General features: G+C 41.5%; 1 protein-coding gene across 1 annotated transcript; it reads left to right on the top strand.

Annotated features, from left to right (window-relative positions):
• Positions 1-2,908: 2,908 nt before the first annotated feature.
• On the top strand, positions 2,909-6,890 carry RPL29 (ribosomal protein L29). The gene is made up of 4 exons (XM_081847611.1): positions 2,909-3,016; positions 3,783-3,828; positions 5,309-5,373; positions 6,681-6,890. Exons 2-4 carry the CDS (start codon positions 3,792-3,794, stop codon positions 6,777-6,779), a joined length of 201 nt encoding a protein of 66 aa, XP_081703737.1. The 5' UTR covers positions 2,909-3,016; positions 3,783-3,791; the 3' UTR covers positions 6,780-6,890.
• The last annotated feature ends 4,486 nt before the right edge of the window (positions 6,891-11,376 follow it).

The following is an 11,376-nucleotide window of genomic DNA, read 5'->3' on the forward strand; positions in this document are numbered from 1 at the left end:
ATTCAAGATGTATCTACAAAAACATTGTAATTTGGTTGAATGTTAAGAAGGATGCTAGATTATAAAAAACTGGTCACCACTAAACTAGATCTAAATTTGATGATAAGTGAGACTAAAGAAAATATAAAATTTTTTGGAAGAAGCGCTAGATTATATGTGAATGAGTGGACATGAGATTGTAAACAAGTTGATAATTTGTTTGGAAAAATTTTTTTTTAACGATGTAAATGGGAGCGGGAGACGTGAGGGAGCCCAAAGAAGTGATGAAATTGTTGTGAAAGAAGTAAGATTGTTTATTATGTGTGCATTTATATTTAAAAACCTTAATAAATATTTATTAAAAAAAAGAAGCATCTTAACAAACTGTCCCTAACATACATGCATATTAGGACATTTCTTAACTTTCCAGTCATACTCCTAAAACGGTGTGTTCAATCCATGCTCATCTGCAAAGTGCTGTGTAAATGATATTAGCAAACACTTCCCTTAAACGCCTCTCAAACCTGCAAATATTTGCACTCACAATTTATGTTAAATGTTCAGAACCCTGCTTGGTTTCAGTAGGACCACTTATGAGATGGCAGGCAAAGCAGACATATTTACAGCTTTATGCTGTCATTCCATTATGTCTTGAGTCCCATGGCACTGTCAGGATCGGGCCTGGGTTGGCAGGTCCCAACACAAGAGGAGGAGGAAACGGGGGGAGGAGGGGAAAGATGGGAATCAGAGTCAGAGGAGGGAAGCTCTCCCCAGTGTGCCTTAACTTCTGATGCTTCTGAAGGGGGAGCAGACATGCAGACAACTTCCCCTAATCTCCCAGCACAGCAGAGAGTCTCAGTAGAGACTGGCGAGGGCTGTAGGCAGCTGGGGGGTGGGGGAGGCAGTGATCAGGAGCCTGAACAGGAGGATGCAGTATTGTTACCTAGGACCAGGTGCCATCTCTAGAGATGCAAGCAGACCAATGCATCCCAGAGCAACACACATTTGCAAACCTGATGTTCTTGCAAACTGAGTGAATATTGTGTGTGAGCCCCCTCTTTGAAAGACAAACATGGGGGAAATGGAAACTGCTGAGATACCTTAGATGCTTCCATCCAGTTGTGACCGTCTTGCCTGATTCCTGAACTCTGTGTCTGCTGCCAAGCCTATGCCATTACTTGCTTGAAGAAAAATTGCTTTCTTATTTAAAAGTAAGAGTCTCTTTCTGTATGTGTTGGGCATGAAGCAGGACATATTGTTACATTTTGAGGGGAGATAATAATACAGATACAGTACAGTACATGAACTGTCTTACTGTATCAGACCTAAGGTCTACAGTGGTACCTCATGTTACATATGCTTCAGGTTACAGACACTTCAGGTTACAGACTCCACTAACCCAGAAATAGTACCTCGGGTTAAGAACTTTGCTTCAGGATGAGAACAGAAATCGTGCTGCAGCGGCGCAGCAGCAGCAGGAGGCCCCATTAGCTAAAGTGGTGCTTCAGGTTAAGAACAGTTTCAGGTTAAGTACGGACCTCAAGAATGAATTAAGTACTTAACCCAAGGTACCACTGTATTTAGTTCAGCATTCTCCTGTCAATAGTGGCTAGCCAGATGCCCTGGGAGGTTCAAAAAGGCATTGTGGTGATAATCTTCCTTGGTTTCTACAGATGGTGAGTAGTTCCAGGGGTGCAGCACGTACCCAGGTTTGCATGCCTTTGGAAGGAGGTTGTTACAGAAAATATACAGGTGGAGCACAGATTGAGGCACACAGCTTAGAACCTGTGACAGCTTAAAGTGAAGGGGGCAGTTGCCCCCTTAAATCAATAAAAGCCAATACAAATCTGATGTTCTGCCCCCCCCCCCATACTCACTAAAACAGAACATCAGAAACAATAATCTATTAATATGTCCAACCAGTTATAAAATTTAGCAGCCTCCCTTGACTATTGTGATCAAATAGTGCCCCCAGGTGAGAGAACACATGGACCTCAGGTTGGCACAATGAATATCACAGCTGAGGCAGGAAATAAAGCTGCATTTCACACATTCAAGCTTACCATTACATTATACCATACCATTGCATTATACCATACCGGTTCTAGTAATAACCGAGTATGCTGTTTAAACTGACAATCTTGCAGGACTATGCTGTTGAATGGTATTACAAGGAACACTGTAGGAAAGTCGAGTCTTTAATGAATTGAGCAACTCACTAGCATTACTGCTTAGGGTTACTATGAGAATAAACACCACAATGCCACCACATTTGTGTACTCTGAGTTAATGAGAATGACTTCCTTTCAGACATAAATTTGCAATACAAAATACAACGTCAGGGAATGTTTTTCGAAACGTGCCAACATTTACAATATCGGATAGCTTTCCTAAAACGCCAACTCGAGGAGTCAAATGCCTGCATGCCTTCCTGATCACAAGAAAAAGGTTACCGAAATGTATTTTAAAACGTTCAAATTGAAAATTAAAATAAAACACCATTATTAGACGGGGGAGGCAAAAATTTTAAAGGTGTGAGTTCAGAGCGAAACCTTCTCTGATTCTGAAAACATGGGAGATTGCAGTCGTGGGTTTGCCTCTGGTAAACCAGTTTCTGTCCACAGAAAGAAAGAAAAATGCTTTTTTCCGCCCTTGATCTGACGCTATAATGGGCTGCGGTGGATCTTATGATAGGCAACAATGCAATGATAAACCATAAGGAAAGAAATCTGCCCAGAGAAGCAACGAAGCTTTTTATCGGAACGCCCTGTTATCTCAAATCGGAACACACTCAACTCCGCGAAAATCCTGCCAAAGCTCGTCCACTCTTTATTTCAGAAAAGGAAATAAACAGCGGAAGGAACGGAAGGCGAGGATGTTCTCCTGCGGAACCATTTTAACGGAGGCTCGTGTTTCCAGTCGGAAACACAATAACGCAGCCCGTTCTGCGTCTATGACCGGGCTTTGTGGCTTCCCAGAGTGCCTTACGAGTGTCGCTTCTCTTCCGGTTTTGGTCTGAACTGTGGCGGAGCTTCAGGTGAGCTTTCCATCTCTCGATCCGGTTCCATCCTTCCCGAGGGATGCCCCCAGAGCGGCGAATGGCCGGCGCAGGAGGGGTGGGACGCCTTCCTAAGAGGCCGTTTCGTGCTCTGTGCCCGAGGGATGGGAATGAGATCAGCTTGGAGCGTCTGAAAGGTGGAGTGGGTGGGTGGATGAAAAGATGGGAAGAAAGGGTGGCTGAAGCGCGCCCGGTATCGCCCTTGGCACGGTCGGGGTCCCGCTTGGTCGTCCTGTGGGATGTCTGGACCTTGTATCTTGGCAGGATATTGGATCCAGCATCCAAGTTTATATGAAGTTCGCTCCTGTGTAACAATCCCTATCACATGTGATATTGCGGCCACTAGAGATTATACTAATGCGTGGAGAAATATCAGCATTTTGTGCCGTGCGAGCTTCATCTTCTGCGGCTACAGACCTGTGACAGTGTGCATGTCTACACTGAGGTCAGCCAAACCTATTGGTGTGTTTTGGATGGCAGCTGTAGTCTCAATTAATTGCCAGGTATCTGTGGAGTCTGGTTGTCTTCATGACTTCCCAGGGACATTTAACTGCATGGATGCATAATACTGAACTAGGTGGCCTTTTGGTCTGATTCAGCAAAGCAGATCTTAGAAAGGTGTTTAGGATGTTAGATGGATATTGGTTTTAAAGTTTTTCTACATAAACTTGTTCCTGAGGAGCTTGGGGCTTTCTGCTATTCTGTGTTTGAAAGGAACACTTCTGATTCTTATTCTTTTTCACAGGTTTAAGCCATGGCCAAGTCCAAGAACCACACCACACACAACCAGTGTAAGTTCGCATAGAGGTCAGGGAGTGAATAGTGGTCAGTAATTGTTTATCAAGGTATAGTTGGATGCATGTAGTTAGCAACTCTGAGCATGCAGAAGAGTTTTAAGTAATGGTAACTGTAGTTGACCTCTTGAAACAACATATATCTTGATTAAACTTTCAGTATTTATAAGTGAGGGGATCCACATCCCTTTACTAACAATTCCAAATAACTGGGTGCTGAAATATAATTCATTGTTTTCGCTATCATGTTTTTCATTTGACTTGCATAGTGTGCCAGGAATAACTGGTCTGATCCAAAATAACTATAAGCAAACATTAATATACATGAAATCTAGATTCAAGTTTAATAAGACTGAATATCTGTATCCTATATTTAGTTTGTAATCTAACTGAAATTGTAGTGGGTAAACAGTCTCATATAGGGCACTCTTAAGTTTTGGCTGGTCCTGCTAGCCAAGCAATTGTTGTCTGGTCCTTTCCCCTCCCCTGTTGCCTTGATGGAGGTAAACACATCCCAAGGAGGCTTCAGAAAACCACTTTCAGGAAAGTCGGTCAGGGAGTCTGCCATCTTCAACTGATGGAGGAAAGCTGATCATGCAACAGCTTCATCCTTGCCATGGCAATTATAAATGTCAATGCCTGGCCCCAAAATTGCCCACATTTCTGGTGTTTATCATAGCATAACCAGAATAATCCCCAGTTTAGCTCTTTCAGGGCTTCCAGATGATCCTCATTTGGAAACCATCCTTGAATGTAATGGTCTCCAACAGTGGTAGGCAAGCATGTTTTTCTCCCACTAATAATATTACATGAGTAGTATCCATTTGGAGTAATAGAAGAGCATGGGCTTCATTGGCCACTGTGCTTGTGGGTTTAATTCAATGTAGGTGTTGTCAGAAGTTGGGGAAAGAATAGAAGATTTACACTTTAGTCCTAACTGCATACACATTGGAGTGACACTCATTCCTTTAAAACAGATTTCAAGTAAAAAGTAGGCAGGAATGCACCTTTTAAGAGTGCCGCAGGATGGTATTTGTAAAGGTGGCAACAGAGAACATTTGACAGTATGTTGACATTTCCTGCCTCCCAATGCAATCTCATGCCTCAAAGGGAAAGTTATACAGAGAAAGCACATGCTTCGAGAACAAGATCCAATAGCATTTGTTTGTATGGACATTGAGTGCTTCACGTATCAAGAGCCCACCAATTTTGGACATCCTTGATAGATAGCCAAAACTGGTGCTTACTAGGGACTGGCCAGATTCAGGATTTTAACTAGGGACTTCTACACTAGCTCACAGGACTTTGAAAGCCCACATGTGTGACAGAGGCAGATAAAGCTAGCCTGGAATGGTCATGCTCACTGGAGCTGATGGGAGTTGTAGCCCAAAATATCTGAAGGGCACCAAGCTGGCAAAGGGTGATGGACAATATTAACAGCCTTTATCCTTAATGTGAAAATGGTATCTCCTAACAGCTCGCAAGTGGCACAGAAATGGCATTAAGAAACCCAGATCAAATAGATACGAATCTCTGAAGGGGGTAAGTGCATTTTTCCTCATCAGCACCCTTTTCCTTTTCACCCATTACTAGTGGGCTTGTAGAGGCCTTGCATGCTAAGATTGTATGATAACAGAGAATGACATTAAGTGTCACTTTATTTGGAAATTTTATGTCATAATTTTGCTTGATTAATTTATGATAGACTTATTTAGTTATTTATTGGTCCTTTTGTATGATTTTGCAATTGTGGTATATTGTTTTTCTCTATTTATTTTCATTACGATGTTCCTCACTGTAGAATTGAGAACACTGTAAATTCTGTAAATAGATAAATAAAGTCTGTGTCATATTCGGTGAATCTTGCAAAATACAACCTGCACTTTGTACACTTGAGGCTCCATCCGCACTATACTTTTAAAGCAGTATCATACCACTTTGAATAGTCATGTTTTCCCCCAAAGACTCCTGGGAAGTGTAGTTTCCTAAGTGCCAAGAGTTGCTGGGAGACGCCTGTTCACCTCACAGAGCTACAGATCTCAGAGTGGTTTAACAATCAATACCCCTTCCCAGGAATCTTTGGGGAAAGCCATGACTACATAATGTGGTATGGTGATTGCTTTAAATGTATAGCGCAGAGGGGGCCTGAGTTTGAATATTACTGGTGTTTTGTTATATCCTTTTTCTTATTTGGCCATTGTTGAGGAACATCTTACTACAAGTTGGCTTTGAAATTCTTATTTGGATAGAAATCAGTGATACAGAATAGTCTCTTGGTGCAATGGAAAAGGGGTCTTCTCACAGTGAAAGAACCAGTCTGATAACACTCCTGTTTCGTCTGTTTCTTCATTGCTCACCAATGTTGGAAACTAACCTGCTTGGCAGTTTTTAGAACCTGGAACAGCGCTTTTCTAATGTCTCTCTTGAAGCAAGTATTGTCTGGAGATTGTGAACATATGCCTATATAGGAGATATGTTCTTATTTGCCCTTCTTGCTAGATGGGCTGCTCACCTACATTTTGTTTGGAAACTTGTCTTTTTGTTTGCCAGCAGTTACCAATAGCCACTTAAATTATAGTCATAACCATGGTTCTTTATGTGGTTGATCACAGTACCATAACAAGATGTCAGAGACAGAGATGCATAAGACTACTGGAAAAGCCGGCAGGTTTGAGCCAGACAGAGTAGGTTGGTGAGCCTGACGTGGCCAAAGGGCTGCTTTATTGAAGAACAGGACTGTACAATAGTATTATACCTCAGTCAGTTGTCCCACTTTAAATACTAGGACTTGTACCCAGCTATATGAGTTGCTAAGCAAATTATATCTCTCCCCACCCCCCATTTTCTAGGTTGATCCCAAGTTCCTGCGGAACATGCGTTTTGCAAAGAAACACAACAAGAAAGGGCTGAAGAAAATGCGGGCCAACAACGCTAAGAATGCCAAGTAACCAGCTTGCCTCCAGATGGCAAAAGGGACTGACTTGCTTGGCAACTGACTAGCAGTTGTTTTCATCTTTTCACTCAAGGAGTTTTGTATAAATAAAATTGAGTGTAATGTGTGGATGCCGTGCTTTCTGTTTTGACCCTGCAAGATATACCTTCTGAAGGTGATTTTATTCCTTTGAGGGGGGGAAGTGTCCCCCTTTATTTTCCCTTATTAAAATAGCTCAGGGGTTGCTTCATATTGTGGGGTATGCCATGGGAAATTGGAGGTGGTGGGGTGGGTGGGGCAAAACAGAGGGGAGGAGAAAACCTCAGGTAGTGCAGGACTTAGCCTTAGCACAAAGGGTTGCATGCTGCCAGGAGACTGGGGAAGTGGAAATCCTGAGCCCTACAAAACCATTGGGATAGGGGAGCCCAGTTACACAGATGGTAGTAAAAGAATTTCCATAGTTTCTTGGGACCTTGTGCAGTTGGTGGGAAGCGATGGGAGTGCTGAATTTCACATGGTAACAACGTCCTAAAGAGTAGCTGTATCAGTGTGCTACAGCAAAAACAATGTAGCACCTTAAAAGCTGAAGCTCTTGTATAATTGACTTCATCTGATTCATGAACTGTTACAACTCCGTTGACAGTTATGTACATGTATCACATATAAAAGCATACAGAGAGGGAGGCCAAGAAATGAGAGAATGCAAAAAGGACAAACATACTCTCAACAAGTGCCAGCTAAGCTTTATTATAGCTCAGTGCATTTCAGAACATTTCATGATGCTACGAAGGCAACACTAGGCTGCTTATGTGTCCAAACTGCTTCAGCTACTATATGGCACTTGGGATTTTATTTTTTCATATATGTTTATAATTTTCATTTATTACAAACATTTCAACAACAAAACATTAAACAATTATCAGATATCAAACTTCTACTTCCCTTCCCATCTTTAAGCAGTTCCAAAAAATTACCCTCTTTTTTATTTTGCATAATTAAATTAACTATTCTTTTCGTCATGTATTTTGTATATTTTTGGTACTTGGAATTTTAAGGTGGCGCCTGAAAAAGGAACCTTTGTCATGGAATATACTGACAAAAATTGTTGCTGCTTTTTGAGAACACATTTGTCCCTTTTCTATTTTTATTGAAAATGTAAACAGTTGGACCAAAACTGCTATGGTGTGACAATTATATATGAAATTTAGAAGTACACAAGGTAAGTGCAGTGACCATACATGATGTTGTGAATGTCATCATTCATTTAAGCTTCATGTGGAATTGTCAGTTTGTACTTCTAGCGTTTTATACCCTTTTGGCCTGCAGGTAACAATTTGGTTTTACACCCTGTGTGCACAGTGTCTAGTGCCCACAAGTTACTAAAGCAACTATTGAGCCTACAGAATTAATTTTCAGTATGAGATCCCCTTGCTACTGTTCAATATGGAAGAATATACCAACAGTAAGTTGAGTAAACATTTAAATAGAATAGCTTCTATCCCCTAGAGACGTGCATGAGCTATAAGCAGGGGGTGTGTTGCTATAATGTCATTTGTCCAGAAGGTGGTGCCTTCAGCATATGAGCAATGCCATCCAACTTAAAATGGGAATATAAGAATTTCTGATGGAGAGTATTGACAACTAAGTATGAACTACCTTTTATGTCTGAAATACAATAAAGAAGGTTTGATTACTTGTAGCATGTAATCTAAGGCAGGCTTGGTTCCCAAGCTTGATTCAGGAATAAATGGGGCTTTCCTCAGTCCACTCCTGAAAATCTGCAGTTTGAAGGTCTAGGTGGGAACAAAGGAATATATTGAAGGGGAGTTTAGCAGAAAGCAGCCCACTCCCTAACATAAACAGAGGAGCTATTTAGGGACAAAGCTATATAATACTGCTTTTCATTTCTTTCTGTCGTTTGTACGCCACATTTCCATAGTTAAACCAATGCTCAAGGCAGCTAACAAGATGAAAAGATTTACGGTACACAATTACAGAAGTAGTCATAATAAAGCACATCAAAAAGTACACCACAAAATCTATATTTCCATATGTCATGATAAGAGCTGAAAAATAAAGGTCTAAAAAATAAATATCAGTGACAGCAACAAATGCCCCTAAACAATACCTCAGCCCTATAGATCCTATCTGCCCCTGAAGTGACTATACATAGTAATCACTGCTTTATGGGATCTTCAGATACTATGTTGACTCCTAATAATCTTAGGACAAAGCCCAAGTTCCACCCTTTAGCTCAGGGGTCAGCAAACTTTTTCAGCAGGAGGCAGGTCCACTGTCCCTCAGACCTTGTGCGGGGCCAGACTATATTTTGGAAAGGAAAAAAAATGAACCAATTCCTATGCCCCACAAATAACCCAGAGATGCATTTTAAATAAAAGCACACATTCTACTCATGTAAAAACACGTTGATTCCCGGACTGTCCACAGGCTGGATTTAGAAGGCGATTGGGCCAGATCTGGCCTTAGGTTGCCTACCCATGCTTTAGCTGAATGACACTAAGTAGGGTTCTAGAATTCTATACTTTTAAGGGATGTCCCACTCCTGTGACAAAAATAAACTTACGTACATGTGACCACTTCATTGCTCTCAACTGAGCTTTGAGATAGCTGGCTTAATTCAGATGTAATGCTGTGATCTGGAATTACCGTATATTGAAGATTGTTAACTTACGGCCCTCCAGATGAAGGCGAGTTGCAACACCATCTGTGATCATTGGCCTGCATTACAAGAATGTGCCTCAAGCTTACGAACTTTCTCCTTCCCTTGTGTCACAAAAGGACCAGAGACTGTGGAACCTACAGCCCTCCAGATGTTAGTGGGTCAGCTCCTTTTGGTGCCAGCCAGCATGGCCAATGGTCAGGGATGATGGGAGTTGGAGTAACAGTATCTGCAGGGGCAGTTTCCCCATCCATAACATAACCCCTAATCATGATGAATAGTACTTAGGCTGATATTTTTCTATCATTTAATTACTAATTATTTTTTACTATTTGCAAACTATATGCATTATGTGGTAGCTGTCTTTGTGCCATAAATTGCTCAGCTAATACTCTCTTATTACACTAACTAGTAACATATTAAGCTGTGCATTTCAATTCCTGTGTTTTCTGCTCTCCTTTCTCTTACTGTATGTTCTTCATTTGTACATGTGCTGGGCCATTTTTAAATTCTGTGATTTAAAAAATAGGTGGCATGGGTAATAAAATGGTGATGGAGTTTGCTAGAATTCCATTCAAGCTAGAGACGGAGAACCCAGCTGTTAACAAGCTAACTACACATAAAGGCTTAATCCTCCTTTTCCCCTCCAATCAGTTGAATATTTTCTAAGTTCTTGAAAATTTAACGGTGACACTGAACAGCATTTTTTGAAGTGAGTGCCAGTAGAGGACTCAAAAAGGTTTGTGTTCCTGCTTCCATTTGCAATTGGGAAACTGCCTTTATTGGAAGGCTTTTGTCATCACTGACCTTCAGCTCTGTCCTGCCGTGCAAGACTTTCCCAAATATGGTCTGAACAGCTTCCAGCTCAAAATAGCCTCGTGTGACACAATGCAACATGGAATAATGCACTCTAAAGCCAGAGCTTCATTGTGTGAAAAGAGAAGGCGGCTTGCAAGCTTTGGCAATCCAAAGGGATCAGGTTGCCCTCTGCCCACTTGTCATTCTGGACACTTCTGACTCGTAGAATAACCTTGGCATGAGAACATCATCTAAATCCCTTTGAGCTAAAAGACGTCATGCTGCGGTTTGTTTGTTTGTTTTTTAATATTTTATTGGTTTTAACAGAAACAATAAAACAGGTAACACAGGATCAGTGATTGAAGATGCAACATCGACAGCAAAAACATGACCTGCAGTCACAATGCAGCAAGATATCAGTCATTTTTACAGAGAAACACTGAAAGGTTTGAGTTGTACTTGACCTATGAATAAAACTTACAAAGGGAAGCCGAATGTTATCAAATTCGTTGTGCTTTGCCATGCCTTCTATTATTCTGGGATGATAAGTTAGATGTTCTGAAAGAGCAATATTCCATACTCATTGCTACCAGCTTTCAGCGACTTCCAGATATGTGGTGACCAGGAGTAGGGAAACTACACCTTGCTACTCTGGTGTACAATCTAACTGCAGCAATACTGAATGGAAACGTATGCATGCTTCTCCACTATTACACTGCAGACAGTGCATCCAGTCAATCAACAGAAAAACCTGGTGCGTTCAAGCTTTCAATTGCAGCCGTGTCCTGTAGAATGATCTGTCTTGGCAGTGACTTCCATTTTTGCTATAGCCCAACTCCACCTTCCACCCAAGTGTTAACTGTTATCCACATGCGGTACCCATCCTAGTGTGGGTCAGTGAAAATAGAGAGCCACTTCTTGTGCCAGATGCTAGCAGTAGAACAAACAGTGGCATATGAGGCTATTCAGAGAAGGATTCGTCACTACAGTAGTTTATGTTTGGCAAGAGGAGGTTCTTGCTGATGTTCAGTCCACCCTCAGGGGCTACCCTGTTCGTGTTGCAGCTGACCTGGTTCCCTTGCAGTCTCTTCAGAGCTGTAGCCAGAGATCTTGACCTACTGTACTTACTGATCGA

The sequence above is a fragment of the Podarcis erhardii genome, assembly GCF_964252035.2.
Source record: "Podarcis erhardii genome assembly, chromosome: 2".
Classification (NCBI taxonomy): Eukaryota; Metazoa; Chordata; class Lepidosauria; order Squamata; family Lacertidae; genus Podarcis; species Podarcis erhardii.